Source organism: Schistocerca cancellata, chromosome 10 (assembly GCF_023864275.1).
Source record: "Schistocerca cancellata isolate TAMUIC-IGC-003103 chromosome 10, iqSchCanc2.1, whole genome shotgun sequence".
NCBI classification, from domain to species: Eukaryota; Metazoa; Arthropoda; class Insecta; order Orthoptera; family Acrididae; genus Schistocerca; species Schistocerca cancellata.
Window position 1 is genome coordinate 223,857,805 of NC_064635.1, and position 22,925 is coordinate 223,880,729.

The following is a 22,925-nucleotide window of genomic DNA, read 5'->3' on the forward strand; positions in this document are numbered from 1 at the left end:
TGTCCGGAAACGCTTAATTTCCATGTCAGAGCTCATTTTAGTTTCGTCAGTATGTACTGTACTTCCTCGATTCACCGCCAGTTGGCCCAATTGTTCCTTCAATTGACTTCAGTGCTTGTGTTGACATACGACTCATTGCTCTACAGTACAAGCATTAAGCACATCAGTACGTAGCATCAACAGGTTAGTGTTCATCACGAACGTGGTTTTGCAGTCAGTGCAATGTTTACAAATGCGGAGTTTGCAGATGCCCATTTGATGTAGGGATTAGCACGGGGCAATAGCCGTGGCGCAGTACGTTTGTATCGAGACAGATTTCCAGAACGAAGGTGTCCCGACAGGAAGACGTTCGAAGCAATTGATCGGCGTCTTAGGGAGCACGGAACATTCCAGCCTATGACTGGCGACTGGGGAAGACCTAGAACGACGAGGACACCTGCAATGGACGAGGCAATTCTTCGTGCAGTTGACGATAACCCTAATGTCAGCGTCAGAGAAGTTGCTGCTGTACAAGGTAACGTTGACCACGTAACTGTATGGAGAGTGAGAATCAGTTGTTTCCGTACCATGTACAGCGTGTGCAGGCACTATCAGCAGCTGATTGGCCTCCACGTGTACACTTCTGCGAATGGTTCATTCAACAATGTGTCAATCCTCATTTCAGTGCAAATGTTCTCTTTACGGATGAGGCTTCATTTCAACGTGATCAAATTGTAAATTTTCACAATCAACATGTGTGGCCTGACGAGAATCCGCACGCAATTGTGCAATAACGTCATCAACACAGATTTTCTGTGAACGTTTGGGCAGGCATTGTTGATGGTGTCTCGATTGGGACCCATGTTCTTCCACCTACGCTCAATGGAGCACGATATCATGATTTCATACGGGATACTCTACCCGTGCTGCTGGAACATGTGCCTTTACAAGTACGACACAACATGTGGTTCATGCACGATGGAGCTCCTGCACATTTCAGTCGAAGTGTTCGTAAGCTTCTCAACAACAGATTCCGTGACCGACGGATTGGTAGAGGCGGACCTATTCCATGCCCTCCACGCTCTCCTGACCTCAACCCTCTTGACTTTCATTTATGGGGGCATTTGAAAACTCTTGTCTACGCAACCCCGGCACCAAATGTAGAGACTCTTCGTGCTCGTATTGTGGACGGCTGTGATAGAATACGCCATTCTCCAGGGATTCCATGCGACGGAGGGTGGATGCATGTATCCTCGCTAACGGAGGACATTTTGAACATTTCCTGTAACAAAGTGTTTGAAGTCACGCTGGTACGTTCTGTTGCTGTGTGTTTCCATTCCATGATTAATGTGATTTGAAGAGAAATAATAAAATGAGCCCTAACATGGAAAGTAAGCGTTTCCGGGCACATGTCCACATAACATATTTTCTTTCTTTGTGTGTGAGGAATGTTTCCTGAAAGTTTGGCCGTACCTTTTTGTAACACCCTGTATAAACATTCACGAAAAGCTGTCTCCCTGATCTGTGTGATATTCGTTTAAATGTGGGGTCACCGACGTTAATTACGCTTCTCAGCGCCTCGTTTGTATTCTAGCTAACTGACCTTGCTGGTAGACATTACTTTTTCTTTGGTTACCAGTCTTCTGACGGGTTTGATGCAGCCCGCCACGAATTCCTCTCCTGTGTTAACCTCTTCATCTGAGAGTAGCACTTGCAACCTACGTCCTCAGTTATTTGCTGCATGTATTCCAATCCCTGTCGTCCTCTACAGCTTTTGCCTTCTACAGCTCCCTCTAGTACCGTGGAAGTCATTCCCTCATGTCTTAACAGATGTCCTATCATCCTGTCCTCCTTGTCAGCTTTTTCCACATATTCCTTTCCTCTCCGATTCTGCGCAGAACCACCTCTTTCCTTACCTTATCAGTCAACCTAACGTTCAACATTCGTCTGTAGCACCACATCCCAAATGCTTCGATTATCTTCTGTTCCGGTTTTCCCACAGTCCTTGTTTCACTACCATACAATGCTATACTCCAGACGTACATCCTCAGAAATTTCTTCCTCAGTTTAAGATCGATATTTGATATTAGTAGACTTCTCTTGGCCAGGAATGCCCTTTTTGCCATTGCTGGTCTGCTTTTGATGTCCTCCTTGCTCTGTCCGTCATTGGTTATATTGGTGCTCCTTAACTTCATCTACTTCGTAACCATCAATCCTAATGTTAAGTTTCTCGCTGTTATCATTTCTACCACTTCTCATTACCTTCGTCTTTTTTCCATTTACTCTGAGTCCATACTCTGTACTCATTAGCCTATTCATTCCATTCTGCAGATCATGTTATTCTTCTTTCACTCGAGATAGCAATGTCTTCAGCGAATGGTATAATTGATATCCTTTCCCCTTGAATTTTAATTCCACTCCTGAACCATTCTTTTATTTCCATCATTGCTTCCTCGATGTTCAGTTTGAACAGTAGGGGCAAAAGGCTACATCTTTGTCTTACACCCTTTTTAATATGAGCACATCGTCTTTGGCCGTTCACTCTTAATATTTCCTCTTGGCTGTTGTACTTATTGTATATGACCCGTCTCTCCTTATAGCTTACCTCTACTTTTTTCAGAATTTCGTACATTTTGCACCATTTTACATTCTCGAACGTTTTTCCAGATCAACAAATCCTATGAACGTGTCTTGATCTTTCTCTAGTCTTGCCTACATTATTAACCGCAACGTCAGAATTGCCTCTCTCGTGCCTTTACCTTTCCTAAAGCCAAACTGATCGTCATCTAGCGCATCCTTAATTTTCTTTACCATTCTTCTGTATATTAATCTTGTAAGCAACTTGGATGCATGAGCTGTTAAGCTGTTTGTGCGATAATTCTCGCACTTCTCAGCTCTTGCAAAAAATGGTTCAAATGGTTCTGAGCACTATGGGACTTAACAGCTGTGGTCATCAGTCCCCTATAACTTAGAACTACTTAAACCTAACTAACCTAAGGACATCACACACATCCATGCCCGAGGCAGGATTCGAACCTGCGACCGTAGCAGTCGCGCGGTTCCGTACTGCGCGCCTAGAACCGCGAGACCACCGCGGCCGGCAGCTCTTGCCGTCTTCGGAACTGTGTGGATGATGCTTTTCCGAAAGTCATATGGTATGTCGCCAGACTCATACATTCTACGAGCCAACGTGAATACTCGTTTTGTCGCCACTTCCCCCCAACGATTTTAGAAATTCTGATGGAGGGTGATATCTATCCCTTCTGCCTTATTTGACCTTAAATCCTCCAAAGCTCTGTTAAATTCTGATTCTAATACCGGATTCCCTATCTCTTCTAAATCGACTCCTGTTTCTTCTTCTATGTCATCAGACAAATCTTCCCCCTCATAGAGGCTTTCATTCTATTCTTTCCACCTATCCGCTGAGTCTGTCTTTCCGACAATCATTTCTTCTTCGATGTCTTCACATCTTTCCTGCAGCCGTTTCGTCTTAGCTTCTCTGCACTTCCTATTTATTTCATTCCTCAGTGACTTGTATTTCTGTATTCCTGAGTCTATAACATTTTTGTACTCCCTCCTTTGATCCATCAGCTGAAATATTTGGTCTGTTGCCCATGGTTTCTTCGCAGTTACCTTCTTTTGCCTATGTTTTCCTTCCCAACTTCTGTGATGGCCCTTTTTAGAGCTGCCCATTCCTCTTCAACTGTACTGCCTACTGAGATATTCCTTATTACTGTATCTATAGCCTTAGACAACTTCAAGCGTATCTCGTCATTCCTTAGTACTTCCGTATCCCACTTCTTTGTGTATTAATTCTTACTGACCTGGATTTAATTATTTCCACAAACGGCAGTTTGGAGTTGGTTGTTTATTTTACTGGAATCGGCTTTCGTGTGCAGCTCTGTCGAATCTGTTCATGCTGTCACAAAAGAAAACTACCAGGGTAAGTGAGTCACAAAGGAACTAAGGCCTCCCAGACGAGATCCGTTGACTCAGAAAGTGATGAACTCTAATAAGCGTGCCTACAAGCGAATATTTAACGAAGAAGTGTAAAATAAGCGTACGTTTTTGTGTAGGTGCAACGTAAGAAAAGTTAATTCGTGGACTGATACATATGTTAACGATCTTTTACATTTGTCGAAAAAATAAAAAAGTACAAAAATTCCCCTTATACAAAAATGCGAAATGGCGAGTAGCGAAAGCTTAAACATTATTTCGTTCTTGCCCAAAACTGAATTACGTACAAAACAACAAAATTTCACAAAAATTCTTTCGTTTTCAGATGCGTTGTGTATTTTTATTACTAACAGAGGAAAGTCCACTGGACCTGACGGTATACCAATTCGATTCTACACAGAGTACGCGAAAGAACTTGCCCCCTTCTTACAGCCGTGTACCGTAAGTCTCTAGAGGAACGTAAGGTTCCGAATGATTGGAAAAGAGCACAGGTAGTCCCAGTCTTCAAGAAGGGTCGTCGAGCAGATGCGCAAAATCTCTGACGTCGATCTGTTGTAGAATTTTAGAACATGTTTTTTGCTCACGTATAATGTCGTTTCTGGAAACCCAGAATCTACTCTGTAGGAATCAACATAGATTCCGGAAACAGCGATCGTGTGAGACCCAACTCACTTTATTTGTTCATGAGACCCAGAGAATATTAGATACAAGCTCCCAGGTAGATACTATTTTCCTTGACTTCCGGAAGGTGTTCTATACAGTCCCGCACTGTCGCCTGATAAACAAAGTAAGAGCCTACGGAATATCAGATCAGCTGTGTGGCTGGATCGAAGTGTTTTTAGCAGACAGAACACAGCATGTTGTTCTCAATGGAGAGACGTCTACAGACGTTAAAGTAACTTCTGGCGTGCCGCAGGGGAGTGTTATGGGACCATTGATTTTCACAATATATATAAATGACCTAGTAGATAGTGTCGGAAGTTCCATGCGGCTTTTCCGGATGATGCTGTAGTATACAGATACGTTGCAGCATTAGAAAATTGCACCGAAATGCAGGAAGATCTGCAGCGGATAGGCACTTGGTGCAGGGAGTGGCAACTGACCCTTAACATAGACAAATGTAATGTATTGCGAATACATAGAAAGAAGGATCCATTATTGTATGATTATATGATAGCGGAACAAACACTGGTAGCAGTTACTTCTGTAAAATATCTGGGAGTATGCGTGCGGAACGATTTGAAGTGGAATAATCATATAAAATTAATTGTTGGTAAGGTGGGTACCAGGCTGAGATTCATTGGGAGAGTCCTTAGAAAATGTAGTCCATCAACAAAGGAGGTGGCTTACAAAATACTCGTTCCACCTGTACTTGAGTATTGCTCATCAGTGTGAGGTCCGTACCAGATCGGGTTGACGGAGGAGATAGAGAAGATCCGAAGAAGAGCGGCGCGTTTCGTCACAGGGCTATTTGGTAAGCGTGATAGCGTTACGGAGATGTTTAGCAAACTGGAGTGGCAGACTCTGCAAGAGAGACGCTCTGCATCGCGGTGTAGCTTGCTGTCCAGGTTTCGAGAGGGTGCGTTTCTGGATGAGGTATCGAATATATTGATTCTCCCTACTTATATCTCCCGAGGAGATCACGAAAGTAATATTAGAGAGATTCGAGCGTGCACGGAGGCTTTCCGGCAGTCGTTCTTTCCGCGAACCATACGCGACTGGAACAGGAAAGGGAGGTAATGACAGTGAAACGTGAAGTGCCCTCCGCCACACACCGTTGGGTGGCTTGCGGAGTATAAATGTAGTTGTAGATGTAAATGTAGACGTATAAGTAATTTTAATATTTGCATATACTCTCCTGGAAATGGAAAAAAGAACACATTGACACCGGTGTGTCAGACCCACCATACTTGCTCCGAACACTGCGAGAGGGCTGTACAAGCAATGATCACACGCACGGCACAGCGGACACACCAGGAACCGCGGTGTTGGCCGTCGAATGGCGCTAGCTGCGCAGCATTTGTGCACCGCCGCCGTCAGTGTCAGCCAGTTTGCCGTGGCATACGGAGCTCCATCGCAGTCTTTAACACTGGTAGCATGCCGCGACAGCGTGGACGTGAACCGTAGGTGCAGTTGACGGACTTTGAGCGAGGGCGTATAGTGGGCATGCGGGAGGCCGGGTGGACGTACCACCGAATTGCTCAACACGTGGGGCGTGAGGTCTCCACAGTACATCGATGTTGTCGCCAGTGGTCGGCGGAAGGTGCACGTGCCCGTCGACCTAGGACCGGACCGCAGCGACGCACGGATGCACGCCAAGACCGTAGGATCCTACGCAGTGCCGTAGGGGACCGCACCGCCACTTCCCAGCAAATTAGGGACACTGTTGCTCCTGGGGTATCGGCGAGGACCATTCGCAACCGTCTCCATGAAGCTGGACTGCGGTCCCGCACACCGTTAGGCCGTCTTCCGCTCACGCCCCAACATCGTGCAGCCCGCCTCCAGTGGTGTCGCGACAGGCGTGAATGGAGGGACGAATGGAGACGTGTCGTCTTCAGCGATGAGAGTCGCTTCTGCCTTGGTGCCAATGATGGTCGTATGCGTGTTTGGCGCCGTGCAGGTGAGCGCCACAATCAGGACTGCATACGACCGAGGCACACAGGGCCAACACCCGGCATCATGGTGTGGGGAGCGATCTCCTACACTGGCCGTACACCACTGGTGATCGTCGAGGGGACACTGAATAGTGCACGGTACATCCAAACCGTCATCGAACCCATCGTTCTACCATTCCTAGACCGGCAAGGGAACTTGCTGTTCCAACAGGACAATGCACGTCCGCATGTATCCCGTGCCACCCAACGTGCTCTAGAAGGTGTAAGTCAACTACCCTGGCCAGCAAGATCTCCGGATCTGTCCCCCATTGAGCATGTTTGGGACTGGATGAAGCGTCGTCTCACGCGGTCTGCACGTCCAGCACGAACGCTGGTCCAACTGAGGCGCCAGGTGGAAATGGCATGGCAAGCCGTTCCACAGGACTACATCCAGCATCTCTACGATCGTCTCCATGGGAGAATAGCAGCCTGCATTGCTGCGAAAGGTGGATATACACTGTACTAGTGCCGACATTGTGCATGCTCTGTTGCCTGTGTCTATGTGCCTGTGGTTCTGTCAGTGTGATCATGTGATGTATCTGACCCCAGGAATGTGTCAATAAAGTTTCCCCTTCCTGGGACAATGAATTCACGGTGTTCTTATTTCAATTTCCAGAAGTGTATATCTGTAGTTGTATCAATTTGTTGATAAATATAAGTTTTATAAATCAGATGCTAAAGGTTAATTTGATACTCTCAGATTTATGTGGATCTAAAAATATGTGAGTAGCCAGAATGTAGAGAGTGACAGTTATCGAACTGTATGAAATAAAATCGTCCTAGCCTCTGAGCGGCTTTTGTTAGGACGTTCAAACTGCGTGGTTGCCCGCGGGGCCTGACGAATTAGTATGCACATGCACACATGCCTTGCTGTTGAAGCCCACCTTCGTTTAGGTTGATTCGTCAATAAAATTGACGTATTCGGGGGACTAAGAATCCACATTTTGCTATCGAGAAGTCTCTTCACCCTCAACAGGTTACGGTGTGGTGAGCAATGTCCAGTCACGAGATAACTACCCAGCCGTGCGTGAAGGTTTTGGGGGATGATTTCACCCCTATTATCCTAAGTGACCTGATTTTGACACGATTTGGATCATGCGAGACGGATCTCGACCCCATCGAAGCAGGAGAGTGATTTCCTGGAAGAGCACTGACTTTGAGGACCGCATTATGGCTCTGGGGGACCCAGAGGCCACTGGCATCGGCCTCGGTAGGCCGCCGTATTCTCCAGATCTGAACATGTGCGACTTCTTTTTGTGGGACTCTGTTAAAGACAAGGTGTACAGAAATAACTCCAAAACTACTGCTCACCCGAAAACAGCCATTCAGGAGGTCATCGACAGCATCGATGTTCCGACACTTCAGCGGGTCACGCAGAATTTCGCTATTGGTCTGCGCCACAGCAGCACCAACGATGACAGGCACATCCAAGATGACAACCTAAATCCGGATATCTGTGGTGAAGTTTACATGCTGAATAAAGTGTGTGCACGCCGCAATTGGTAACTAATTTACCTTTTTTTCATGTTGTTGTTGTTGTTGTTGTTGTTGTGGTCTTTAGTCCAGAGACTACTCTATCCTGTGCAAGTTTCTTCATCTCCCAGTACCTACTGCAACCTACATCCTTCTGTCTCCCTCTACGATTTTTACCCTCCACGCTGCCCTCCAGTACTAAATTGGTGATCTTTTGTTGCAATAGAACGTGTCCTTTCAACCGATCGCTTCTTCTAGTCAAGTTGTGCCACAAATTACTCTTCTCCCCAATTCTATTCAATACCTCCTCATCTAATCTTAAGCATTCTTGTGTAGAACCACATTTTGAAGGCTTCTATTCTCTTCTTGTCTAAACTATTTATCGCCCATGTTTCACTTCCATACATAGCTACACTCCACACAAATATTTTCAGAAAAGGCTTACTGACATTTAAATCTATGCTCGATGTTAACAAATTTTTCTTCTTCAGAAACGCTCTCCTTGCCATAGCCAGTCTACATTTTATATCATCTCTACTTCGACCATCATCAGTTATTTTGCTCCCCAAATAACAAAACTCATTTACCACATCAGGTGTCTCATTTCCTAATCTAATTCCCTCAGCATCACCCAGTTTATGTAATTTTGTCATATGATGACATGGTTGGAAACCATGGCTGTTATTTGAAGACAGATGTTGGTGTTGGGACAGCAACGAGCTACAAATTTACTTTCAGTTCCTTTATTCAAAGGGTAGCGTTACCGGTTTCGAATAATTATGATTCGTCTTCAGACGGTTTATATCCTTTCCTTAGAACATGTAGTGCGTTTTTTACAGATTAATTGTCCTAAAACATAAATAATACACAATTATAAGCACGCCACACGCAGATGGTTGCGTTACAGATTTTCGTTGAATGTGACTTACGTGAAATGTCGGTTTGAAGTGTTTGTCTTCATAACATTCGTCCAACAGATGTGGATACATTCCCACTGCATTCTTATTGTTGCACACGTAAATTTTTCTCACTGATTTCTACTACGCACCATGTTTTGATACATACAAAGAGCTTACAAACATATGAGTATCAAAGATGCTATGATATATCGTAACATTTGAAAATGACCTATGGTTGGAAAAGGATCATATATTCACTTATGCAACTGAAATGCTTTTTACAGTAGTACGGAGACATTGATACTGTTACATTAATTATAAAGTCGTTCCTCTCTTTATTTTTTTAAAGTACTGTATAGGTAAAATAGTACATTATTTAATTAAATTTAGCTTCATGAGGATTATAGTAACATATAAATGTGCTACTTAATCTGCAGATAGGCGTAGAAATATTATTTGCTTTGAGGTTGGAAAATAATTTTTGGAAATTTTTCAGGAAAGGGGTGTTAGCTAACTCTGTTTGTTCATTAAGGATATAGTGTGGGGTGCTGTTTTTGTTTTTGTGTATTTCTACTTCTTCTAATATATTCATAGTGCCTCCTTTTTCTGCTAGATATAAAATTTTTAAGTTGTTCTCAGTGTTTCTCACTGAATGGTTTTCTTCAGCAATATGGGCTGCAAATGCAGATTTGTTCAAGTTTCCAAGTCTTAAAGCATTAATGTGTTCTTTGTATCTATTTTCAAAGCTTATGCCTGTCTGTCCAATGTAGAATTTTGGGCATGTATCACATCTGAGTTTGTATATTCATGATTTACGGTAGGGACTCTTGGAGGCATTTACATCATGGATTACTTTTTGTTGTAATTTATTATTTGTGGAAAAGGTGACTGTGATAGTTTTCTTTTTAAATAAGTTTGCTATTTGGTATGATAGTGGGCCTACGTATGGGAGAGTTTGGCTTCAGTGGCACACTGATTTGGCTTGAAGTGACTGCTGTGAAGTGGATCTGTGGTTTTTGTCTGCATTTTGTTGCGGAGTTTTCTATTATTATGGGTTTATATCCGTTATTATGAGCTACTGTATTAATTATATTGATTTCATTTTGTTGGTCTGTGTCACCCATTGGTACATTTTTTATTCGGCGTAGCATCATTCGGAAATATGCCATTTTTTGTTGGTGGGGGTGGCAAGATGAGTTGTCAATACTGTCATCTGTGGTGGTAGGTTTTCTGTAAATACTAAATTGATGTTTATTGTCACTATTGCAAATCCTCAGGTCAAGAAAGTTAATGCTTTTATTAGTGTCATGTTCAACTTTGAATTTAATATTTTTGTGCATTTTGCTTAGATCTGCTGCTAATGTATCTATTTCATTATTTGTACCATCAAAAAGCAAGAGTGTATCATCAACATGTCTTCTGCAGTAGATTATTTTGTTTGAGATGTGCTGGTTGGTTGAGAAGAATTTTTGTTCTATGTGGTTAATGTAAATGTCAGCCAATATCCCAGCTAAGATACTTCCCATTGCCAAACAATCATGTTGTTGGTACAGTTTGTTGTTGAAGCTAAAGTAATTATGCTTTAGAATAAGTGACAGTATTTCTATGAGTTCACAGATCTCTGCAACACTAATTTTCTTATATTTAAGCAGATTGTTTCTTATAAAGTTAATAGTCTCTTTTACAGGGATGTTCGTGTACAGGTTGACTGTGTCTAGTGATGCTAATTTAGCTGTTGGTGGGATGTGGATGTCTTTAATTAAGCTTATGAGTTCATGTGTGTTATGTATGGTGTAGTTATTTTCAAATGTATAGTATTTGGTAATGAGGTCTTTTAGTTTACGGCTTATGAAGTATGCAAGGCTGTTTCATGAGTTAACAATCGGGCGAATAGGACGATTTTCTTTATGAACCTTTGGCTGTGCACGCACTTTTGGCGCTGAGGGTTTCATTGCTATGCAGTTACGTTTTTCATATTTGTTCAGTACAAAGTTACAGTTTTGTAGTAGCTTTCGGATTTTAGTTTGGAATTTGACGGTAGGCTCTAACTTTATTTAAGTAATATTGTTGCTATGGAAAAATTGCATGGTTTTCTCTACGTATTCTCTTTCATGCATTACGATTAAAGAGTTTCCTTTGTCAGCTTTTACTATGAGTGCTTTACTTCCAGATAGTTTGTTGTTAATATTTTTCAAATCTTTAAGTTCAGTGTTTTTGTGGGTATTACTTGTTTGTAGTTGTTTCATTATGAGTTTATTTGTCTTTTATGCAAGTGCATTTTTCTCACATGCGTCTAGTTTTGCTGTGTCACAAGCAACTTTTGTGCAGGCTATAAGATTTTTAACACTGTGACTATTGAGATTTGTTCCAAGATTATTTTTCAGACCTTTATTTAATAAAGTGAGTTCACTGCTGCGGAATTGGATGTCAGTTGTATAACTCTATCAAAAAAATTGTGTTGGTTTAGCTGTTTGCTTTTATCCCACCATTGATTGTTCATAGATTTTTAAGGCTTCTATTTTCTTCTATCCTCTATGTGCTGTAGGATGTGTGAGAATTGTAAGGGTACGAGACTGTGTCCTAGCTGCAGATGCAAGTTGTACATGATGTTGTTTAAGTTTTCTTTTTTCTTGTATTGCATCTTTATCTCTGTTTTTAGCCATATATTTCCACATTTTTGCTTAGAAAATCTGGCAGGTTTAGTTTTGCAGTTAATTTTGACTATGACATATTTTGGAACTATTTTAAGTGACATCCCAAAGAAAAAAATGTGTTGACAGATGTGAGAATTACCGAACTATCAGTTTAATAAGCCACTGCTTCAAAATACTAACACGAATTCTTTACAGACGAGTGGATAAACAGGTAGAAGCCGGCCTCGGGGAAGATCAGTATAGATTCCGTAGAAATGTTGGAACACATGAGGCAATACTGACCCTACGACTTATCTTAGACAATAGATTAAGGAAAGGCAAACCTACGTTTCTAGCACTTGTAGACTTAGAGAAAGATTTGAGAATGTTGACTACAATACTCTCTTTCAAATTCTGAAGTTGGCATGGGTAAAATACAGGGAGTGAAAGGCTGTTCACAATTTGTACAGAAACCAGACGGCAGTTATAAGAGTCCAGGGACAAGAAAGGGAAGCAGTGGTTGGGAAGGGAGTGAGGGTTGTAGCCTCTCCCCGATGTTATTCAATCTATATATTGGCAAGCAGTGAAGGAAACAAAAGAAAAATTCAGAGAAGGAATTAATATCCATGGAGAAGAAATAAAAACGTTGAGGTTCACCGATGACATTGTAATTCTGTCAGAGACGGCAAAGGACTTGGGAGAGCAGCTGAACGGAATGGACAGTGTCTTGAAAGGAGGATATAAGATGAACATCAACAGAAGCAAAACGAGGATAATGGTATCTAGTCGAATTAAATCGGGTGATGCTGCGGGAATTAGATTAGGAAATGAGACGCTTAAAGTCGTAAATGAGTTTTGCTATTTGGGGAACAAAATAACTGATGATGGTCGAAGTAGAGAGGATATAAAATGTAGACTGGCAATGGCAAGGAAAGCGTTTCTGAAGAAGAGAAATTTGTTAACATCGAGTGTAGATATAAGTCTCAGGATGTCGTTTCTGAAAGTATTTGTATGGAGTGTAGCAATGTATGGAAGTGAAACGTGGACGATAAATAGTTTAGACAAGAAGAGAATAGAAGCTTTCCAAATGTGGTGCTACAGAAGAATGGTGAAGATTAGATGGGTAGATCACATAACTAATGAGGAGGTGTTGAATAGGATTGGGGTGAAGAGAAGTTTGTGGCACAACTTGACTAGAAGAAGCGATCGGTTGGTAGGACATGTTCTGAGGCATCAAGGGATCACCAATTTAGTATTGGAGGGCAGCGTGGAGGATAAAACTCGCAGAGGGAGACCAAGAGGTGAATACACTAAACAGATTCAGAAGGATGTAGGCTGCAGTAGGTACTGGGAGATGAAGAAGCTTGCACAGGATAGAAGAGCATGGAGAGCAGCATCAAAACAGTCTCTGGACTGAAGACCACAACAACAACAACACTCTTTGTTGAATTTAATGTTAAGAGACGTTTTCATCATGTTAATTTTATGTTTCTTGAAAGCATGTATATTTCTCATTAACGGCTAACCCGCGCGGCTTCAATAGTTGTCGCCCAGTGCAATCACGAGCCGCCACTGATTTAAGCCAATCTTAATCACGTGTTGGTGGTACACTAGCGTACGCTTTACTCTGGTTTAGCGTCATCGCCGGCCGCTTACTCTGGATGTCGTGGTGTTTCCAGATGTGGACGAAGACTGAGCAGACGGAAGAGAAGGCAGGCCCAGGCCCTGCTGGGACGTACCTGCACGTGCTTGGGAGCCGTGATGGCGGAGGCGACCGCCTGCGCGACGTCGTGGGGCCGTATGGCGGGCACGTGGGGCGCCGTCGGCGTCGACGTCGTCGTCGTCGTCGTCGCCTGCTGCTGCTGCTCTCTGGCGGGCGCGAGCGGAGACCGCGGGTACGTCGACTTCACCTCGCCAGGGCTCACCGTCTGCACGAAGGAAAGCGTCCCCTATCAAGGGCTCATCGCGACAGCTCTACAGGCTGCTACGAGTAGGAAGCTAGAAAATGAAACACCTACAGCCGCCCTTATGATGTCATTTGTTGTATGGCTATCAGTTTCAGTGCTTCAGTGCCCCAGGCCTTAGTTAATGCTGAGGAGCTTGACTCAAATCGTGTACACTGCGCATCAGTGGCCAACATAATTGGTTCTCGAGACTACCTGTAGCCCCAATGTTACCTGTTCGACCATCAACGGATGTTAATCCCATCGGCATCAACTAAGGCCTGAAGATGGTGCACTAAAGCGCCGAAACTGCTAGCCATACAATATATGTCATAAGGACGGCTGTAGTTCTTTCATTTTCTTACATAAGGGGGCAGCCAAACACCCAGACCACCCATCACAAGGCTTTACATACAAAAGCAAATCGAAATTACTGTCCTCTTATGAAACTGTGTCAGTAACAGCAACGCCGGAGCAATTCTTTTTAAAATAACACTTCCTCAGCTACAGTATATTATTTTAACGTCTCAATTTTTCGTTCGCTGTAAGTTTCTGACCACTCATCCTCGTTCAAGTCAGCCAAGTCCTCGAGCTGCAACTTGGCATCATCGCTGCCCTGTCTCGAGAGCAGGTTGTAACTTGAACTTCCAGAAAAATACCTTATCAGCTATGCAACCACACACAATATTCTCCTTCAAAAACAATAGAGAAGATCATGTAACCTTTTTTTCGGAGAGTACACCTTTTTGCATGATGCGAAAACGCTTTCTTGCTGCACATCTACATCTATATCTACATACATACTCCGCAATCTACCATACGGTGCGTGGCGGAGAGTACCTCGTACCACAACTAGCATCTTCTCTCCCTGTTCCCCTCCAAAACAGAACGAGGAAAAAATGACTGCCTATATGCCTCTGTACGAGCCCTAATCTCTCTTATCTTATCTTTGTGGTCTTTCCACGAAATATAAGTTGGCGGCAGTAAAATTGTGCTGCAGTCAGCCTCAAATGCTGGTTCTCTAAATTTCCTCAGTAGCGATTCACGAAAAGAACGCCTCCTTTCCTCTAGAGACTCCCATCCGAGTTCCTGAAGCATTTCCGTAACACTCGCGTGATGATCAAACCTACCAGTAACAAATCTACCAGCCCGCCTCTGAATTGCTTCTATGTCTTCCCTCAATCCGACCTGATAGGGATCCCAAACGCAGTACTCAAGAATAGGTCGATTAGCGTTCTATAAGGGGTCTCCTTTATAGATGAACCACATCTTCCCAAAATTGTACCAATGAACCGAAGACGACTATCCGCCTTCCCCACAACTGCCATTACATGCTTGTCCCACTTCATATCGCTCTGCAATGTTAGGCCCAAATATTTAATCGACGTGACTGTGTCAAGCGCTACACTACTAATGGAGTATTCAAACATTACGGGAATCTTTTTCCCGTACATCTGCATTAATTTACATTTATCTATATTTAGAGTTAGCTGCCATTCTTTACACTAACCACAAATCCTGTCCAAGTCATCTAGTATCCTCCTAAGACAACGTCAGCCACCTCTTCCACACTGAAACTTATCTCCCGTGTCAGTTCTAATGGTTCACTTACTTTTTTAGCGCCGCACGACGTGGGGCAATGGTTAACACACTGGACTCATTTGGTAGGACGACAGTTCAAACCCGCGTTCCGCCATCCCGATTTAGGATTTCCGTGATTTTCCTGAATAGCTCCAGGTAAAGGGCACAGCCGATTTTCTTCCCCATCTTTGACGATATCCGAGTTTGTGCTCCATCTCTAATGACCTCGATGTTGACGGGTCACTAAACGCAATCTTCCTTCCCACATCAGGCCTCCACATTTCTGTCTCCATCTTCTTTCCTTCCTCTTCTATATCTACATCTGCATCTACATCCATACTCCGCAAGCCACCTGACGGTGTGTGGCGGAGGGTATCTTGAGTACTTCTATCGGTTCTCCCTTCTATTCCAGTCTCTTATCGTTCGTGGAAAGAAGGATTGTCGGTATGCCTCCGTGTGGGCTATAATCTCTCCGATTTTATCCGCTTGGTCTCTTCGCGAGATATACGTAGGAGGGAGCAATATACTGCTTGACTGCTCGGTGACCGTATGTTCTCGAAACTTCAACAAAAGCCCGTACCGAGCTACTGAGCGTCTCTCCTGCAGAGTCTTCCACTGGAGTTTATCTATCATCTCCGTAACGCTTTCGCGATTACTGAATGATTCTGTAACGAAGCGCGCTGCTCTCCGTTGGATCTTCTCTATCTCTTCTATCAACCCTATCTGGTACGGATCCCACACTCCTGAGCAGTATTCAAGCAGTGGGCGAACAAGTGTACTGTAACCTACTTCCTTTGTTTTCGGATTGCATTTCCTTAGGATTCTTCCAATGAATCTCAGTCTGGCATCTGCCTTACCGACGATCAACTTTATATGATCATTCCATTTTAAATCACTCCTAATGCGTACTCCCAGATAATTTATGGAATTAACTGCTTCCAATTGCTGACCTGCTATATTGTAGCTAAATGATATGCGATCTTTCTTTCTATGTATTCGCAGCACATTACACTTGTCTACATTGAGATGCAATTGCCTTTCCCCGCACCATGCGTCAATTCGGTGCAGATCCTCCTGCATTTCAGTACAATTTTCCATTGTTACAACCTCTCGATATGCAACAATATCATCCGCAAAAAGCCTCAGTGAACTTCCGATGTCATCCACAAGGTCATTTATGTATATTGTGAATAGCAACGGTCCTACGACACTCCCCTGCGGCACACCTGAAATCACTCTTACTTCGGAAGACTTCTCTCCATTGAGAATGACATGCTGCGTTCTGTTATCTAGGAACTCCTCAGTCCAATCACACAATTGGTCTGATAGTCCATATGCTCTTACTTTGTTTATTAAACGACTGTGGGGAACTGTATCGAACGCCTTGCGGAAGTCAAGAAACACGGCATCTACCTGGGAACCCGTGTCTATGGCCCTCTGAGTCTCGTGGACTAATAGCTCGAGCTGGGTTTCACACGATCGTCTCTTTCGAAACCCACGATGATTCCTACAGAGTAGATTTCTAGTCTCCAGAAAAGTCATTATACTCGAACAGAACACGTGTTCCAAAATTCTACAACTGATCGACGTTAGAGATATAGGTCTATAGTTGTGCACATCTGTTCGACGTCCCTTCTTGAAAACGCGGATGACCTGTGCCCTTTTCCAATCCTTTGGAACGCTACGGTTTTCTAGAGACCTACGGTACACCGCAGCAGGAAGGGGGGCAAGTTCCTTCGCGTACTCTGTAAAATCGAACTGGTATCCCATCAGGTCCAGCGGCCTTTCCTCTTGTGAGCGATTTTAATTGTTTCTCTATCCCTCTGTCGTCTATTTCGATATGTACCATTTTGTCATCTGTGCGACAATGTAGAGAAGGAACTTCGTATCACAGCCTGGCCCCCTACCCTGCTCCCCCTACCCCCCTCCCCCCTCCCTCCCTCCCTCCCTCCCTCCCTCCCTCCCACCCACACCCACCCTCTCCCATACTCCAGTTCCTCTGCCTAGTCCCATTTCCAGATTACAATCCAACTGGCCCCACTATTTGTATTCACACGCTACCCCACTATATAAAGTCTAGTCTTACCTTTCGCAATTCTGTTTGTACACAGTGCAGTTCCTTTCAGTTTCAGCAAATGTGCAGCATTTTTTAAGTCCTTTCACTTCCAAAATCATTGCTTTATATTTACGAGGGTTGCTGCTGAAAGTAATACACCGAATTTTTTTTTCAACAATTCTTTACTGACCATCATGAGAATTACGCACACGAAACAATGGTGTTTTATCTGCACGCCTTATTTTTTCACGTAAACTCCAACCCGTTCCATGGGCTCCCTCAAGCGTGAAGGAAAGGCGTGTCCTGGTGGCGGAGCCAGTGCTCCACTGTGTCAGTCATCTCCTCATTGTCCTCGAAATGTCTTCCACTAACGGTATCCTTTAATGGCCCAAACAAGTGGAAGGCCGAGGGGGCTAGGTCAGGGCTGTAGGGTGGATGGGGTAACACTGTCCTACTCTGCTTTGCGATGTGTTCAGCAGTCCTCAGTCTTGGATGGGGCGGAGCGTTATTATGTTGCAGCAAAACATCTCCTGGGATCCAGAATGACAGTTTCACTCTGCAGCGGAGTGTGCGCTGATATGAAACTTCCTGGCATATTAAAACTGTGTGCCGAACCCAGACTCGAACTCGGGACCTTTGCCTTTCGCGGACAAGTGCTCTACCGACTGAGCTACCCAAGCACGACTCACGCCCCGTCCTCACTGTTTCACTTACGCCAGTACCTCGTCTCCTACCTTCCAAAGGAGTGCTAGTTCTGCAAGGTTCGCAGGAGAACTTGTGTAAAGTTTGGAGGAATTAAAGCTGTGAGGACGGGGCGGGAGTCGTGCTTGGGTAGCTCAGTCGGTAGAGCACTTGCCCGCGAAAGGCAAAGGTCCCGAGTTCGAGTCTCGGTCCGGCACACAATTTTAATCTGCCAGGAAGTTTCATCTCCTGGGATGCTGTGACGCCGAAGTCGCCAGAACGCATCTTGAGTTTTGTTAATGTGTTGACATATGCTTCTGAATTAATGGTACCTCCTCGTGGCTTCACAACAATGAGGATCACACCTTCACAGTCCCAGAACACGGTGATCGTGACTTAACCGGAGGAAGCAGTTGCTTTGAATTTTTCTTCTGTCGGGAATGGGAATGGCGCCATTCCATTGGCTGTCGTTTTGTTTCGTGCTCAAAATGGTGAACGCAGGTTTCGTCACCCGGCACAATTCGGGAAAAGAAGGTTTCCTCCTCAGCTCCAAACGTTGCAACAAATGGAATGGTTTTTCTGTTCTATTTCTTATCCACCGTCAGTACCGCGGGACCCGTCTTGCACACACTTTTGAATATCCAAGAGTACGGATAATTGCATTCACCCTTCCTTTGCTGATTGACAGATGCAGCGCCAATTGCCCAGTCGTAATGCGTCTGTCCCCGCGAATGTCAACATCAGCTCGCTGCAACATGTCATGTGTGACAGCCGTGGGTGGTGTCCCCGACCGCTGCAAATCGTGGAGCTCCGCCGAACCGCCTTCTGATGCCCTCACCCTCCGTGCCCAGCGACTAACTGTACTTCTGTCGACTGCAGATGCTCCGTAGACTTTGCACAAGCGTTTCTGAATATTCCCCACAGTTTTTTTCTCTGCACTGAGAAAACTCAATGACGACACGTTACTTGTAATGTACATCACCTACAGACGCCATTTATGAAAGTGTCCTGCAGCTACGCTGCTATCTGCCGGAAGTGACGGAAACTTGGCGATCTCACTCAGGGCACTTCAAATAATACGTACGTAACGCTTCGCATTTGTAGCACTGTTTCTGGCTGAGAAAATAAAAATGCGGTGCATTACTTTCTGGGCCATCCTCGTGAAATGGGGAAAGTAACTTTTTCAATACCACCAATGGAAATAATGTTTTTAATAATACTAAAACCATGTAGAAACGTTTCACTTTTTTAATTATATTGTGTCAGTGTGTTGTTATTGAGACCTTCAATCCAGAGGCTGGTTTGGTACAGCCCTCCACACTGGCCTGCCCTGTGCAAACGTCTTCATCTCTGCATAACTACTGCAACCGTCAACCATCTGGCCGCGCTTACTGTAGTCAAGGCTAGGTCTCCCTCTACAGTTCCAATCCTTACCTTCTCTCCCCCAATCCCTACAAACACTTCCCTCCATTACTAAATTACCTATTCTCCGATATCTTAGGGTGTGTCCTGACCACTAAACCCTTTCGTGGTCAAGTTGCGCCATATATATCTTCCCTCCCCACTGGGGTAAGTAAATCCTCATTTGTTACTCGATCTACCCATCTCATCTTCACCATTATTACACTGGTGTCCAAAATCAACGCAACAAGTTACTGTTTCCCCATCCTGTGTCTGATTCACTACACTGGGTGTTTGGGGAGGAAAGGTCAATATTATACACAGTGATAGTGTAAGTAATTCTGAACAAAAAATGGTTAATGAAGATGGCTCCGAAAATGATTCGTTAGGGACGTATGGGTATTGAAAGGAACTTTAATTCAGCAAAATTGATGTGAATATATACACAATACAACTGGACCGTAACGTGTTTTTCTTAAAAGAATGTTACAGAGACTACAGTTATGTTACACAGTTTTACATAATGTTTATTTACTTTGCATTTAGTACATAATGCATTACAACATGCGCGTTGCTTGTATTCAGTTGAAAAAGACGTACCACGTCTTTTACAAACGGCTTTCACACTTATCGTAGAGATGTTGTACAGTACACGGAACAGGTTCGAATATCCCAAAAAATGGTCAAATGTGTGTGAATTTCTAAGGTACCAAACTGCTAAGGTCATCGGTCCCTAGACTTACACATTAGTTAAACTAACTTACGCTAAACACAGCACACACACTTATGCCCGAGGAAGGACTCGAACCTCCGGCGGGAGGGTCGAATATCCCACCATGAACGTCAGTGCACTTTTGCGCTCTAGCGATAACACGTTTGTGGCTTGTTCAATTGCCTGTGGTTGGTTCCTAATCAACTGAGCAGGGTCCATGATGCGACGAAGCAGTTCATACGTGTATTTACCTTCACTTTGTGCACCTATGATTTCATCCAGCCAATAAACAGAAATCTGAAGGTGTAAGGTGAGGTGGTCATGGAGGCCAGTTAATAAATAGCACCGCTGTGGCCAATCCAACAATTAGTGAAGGTGTGATTGAAATGGTCCCTCACACGTAAGGTCTGATCATCGCTGATCACGGGAATAGTATTATGGAAGCAAATGACTATTCTCAATTACCCAGTGACAGAACTGAAGTCGTTGGGTGTTGTTGGCAACGTGGAGGTTTTGAACACGCTGTATGTGAAATGGATACAGGTGTTCCGCATGTAATGTTTCCCAAACGCAGGGACATGCTTGTACTGGGACTTGGCTCAACACCTACGATAATTTCTTCCTGTTCTTGCACAGTTTGTAGACGTACACACTCGGACGAAAAATGTCTACTTAGAAAAGAGCCCCTTGCACGCAAAGTGATAAACACTTTGGTAAACACCCTGCGATCGGGTAATCGTCCTGTGGGAAAGTGCCTGAGGTATTCTTCTCTTGCAGCAGTAGCACTACCGTCGCAGAAGCCGTAAACATACACCGTATCTGCGTATTCATCATAACCGTAGACGTGTGGATTGTTAGCAGCGCTTGTGCGAACACATCACGTTACGATCCAGTAGAATTGCGTATACGTTCACTTTGTGCACACCAATTTTGCAGAATTAAAGTTCCTTTCAGTTCCGTTACCTCTCTAACGAAGCATTTTCGGACCTATGTTCATTAAAATTTTTTTTTCAGAATTACTAATACTATCACTGTTTAAAATATTGACCTTTCCTCCTCAAACACCCTGTATAATCATGCAAACAGTCGAAAGATGTGTGTGCTATCGTGTTCTGCACGGAAAATGGCATTCCAGTCAATGGACAGCCACCAACGTTCACATTAGGGCACCTATTAAATGGGGTAGTGTTTGCCGAGTATCCCACATCCACAGTCGTTGCGTACACAGTCACGGACGGTGCACTACGGGACAGAGAAGACGCCTAGCAGAGTCTCTAGTGTGGAGGGCCATAGGAATAATTGCAGACTCGTGTGGCCCGATGGCTTAATATGAATCGTTCTGTTGTTTCTCGGATATGGCGGCAGTTTATGGAGACCGAAACTGTATCCTGAAGGTGAGGACAGGGCCGATCACATACATCAGGAAGAGAGGACCGTTATTTGGCAATAAGGGCTGTACGACACGGCCTTAGCTCTGCTCGGCAACTGGCATCTGACCTCGCAGCATCCACTGGACGTGTTGTATACAGACAAACGGAAGACTTTGGAAGAGAGGCCTTTACTGTCGGCGACCTCCTGTATGTTTACCTCTGACGCGTCTTCACAAAATGGAGCGTCTAGAGTGGCTGACATCGAAATAAGTGTCCAAGGAATAGAAAAGCAACTGAAATCACTCAACAGAGGAAAGTCCACTGGACCTCACGGGATACCAATTCGACTCTACAGAGAGTACGCGAAAGAACTTGCCCTCCTTCTAACAGCCGTGTACCGCATGTCTCTAGAGGAACGGAAGGTTCCAAATGATTGGAAAAGAGCACAGGTAGTCCCAGTTTTCAAGAAGGGTCGTCGAGCAGATGCGCAAAACTATAGGCCAATATCGTTGACATCGATCTGTTGTAGAATTTTAGAACATGTTTTTTCCTCGCGTATCATGTCATTTCTGGAAACCCAGAATCTACACTGTAGGAATCAACATGCATTCCGGAAACAGCGATCGTGTGAGACCTAACTCGCTTTATTTGTTTATGAGACCCAGAAAATATTAGATACAGACTCCCAGGTAGATGCCATTTTCCTTGACTTCCGGAAGGCGTTCGATACAGTTCCGCACTGTCGCCTGATAAACGAAGTAAGAGCCTATGGAATATCAGACCAGCTGTGTGGCTAGATTGAAGAGTTTTTAGCAGACAGAACACAGTATGTTGTTCTCAATGGAGAGACGTTTACAGGCGTTAAAGTAACCTCTGGCGTGCCACAGGGGAGTGTTATGGGACCATTGCTTTTTCACAATATATATAAATGACCTAGTAGATAGTGTCTGAAGTTCCATGCGGCTTTTCGCGGATTTTGCTGTAGTATACAGAGACGTTGAGGCATTAGAAAATTGCAGCGAAATCCAAGAAGATGTGCAACGGATATGCACTTGGTGCAGGGAGTGGCAACTGACCCTTAACATAGACAAATGTAATGTATTGCGAATACGTAGAAAGAAGGATCCTTTATTGTATGATTATATGATAGCGGAACAAACACTGGTAGCAGTTACTTCTGTAAAATATCTGGAGTATGCGTACGGAACGATTTGAAGTGGAATGATCATATAAAATTAATTGTTGGTAAGGCGGGTACCAGGCTGAGATTCATTGGGAGAGTCCTTAGAAAATGTAGTCCATCAACAAAGGAGGTGGCTTACAAAATACTCGTTCCACCTGTACTTGAGTATTGCTCATCAGTGTGAGATCCGTACCAGATCGGGTTGACGGAGGACATAGAGAAGATCCGAAGAAGAGCGGCGCGTTTCGTCACAGGGCTATTTGGTAAGCGTGATAGCGTTACGGAGATGTTTAGCAAACTCAAGTGGCAGGCTCTGCAAGAGAGGCACTCTGCATCGCGGTGTAGCTTGCTGTCCAGGTTTCGAGAGGGTGCGTACTGGATGAGGTATCGAATATATTGATTC

General features: G+C 44.1%; 1 protein-coding gene across 1 annotated transcript in view; it reads right to left on the bottom strand.

The window, feature by feature from the left end:
* LOC126106290 (dehydrogenase/reductase SDR family member 11-like) overlaps positions 1–22,925 on the bottom strand; it is a 165,699-nt gene that overhangs the window by 75,976 nt on the left and 66,798 nt on the right. Inside the window, exon 5 of the mRNA XM_049912510.1 lies at positions 13,335–13,523. Within this exon, the coding sequence (XP_049768467.1) occupies positions 13,335–13,523 (189 nt within the window). The remainder of the gene's footprint in view (positions 1–13,334; positions 13,524–22,925) is intronic.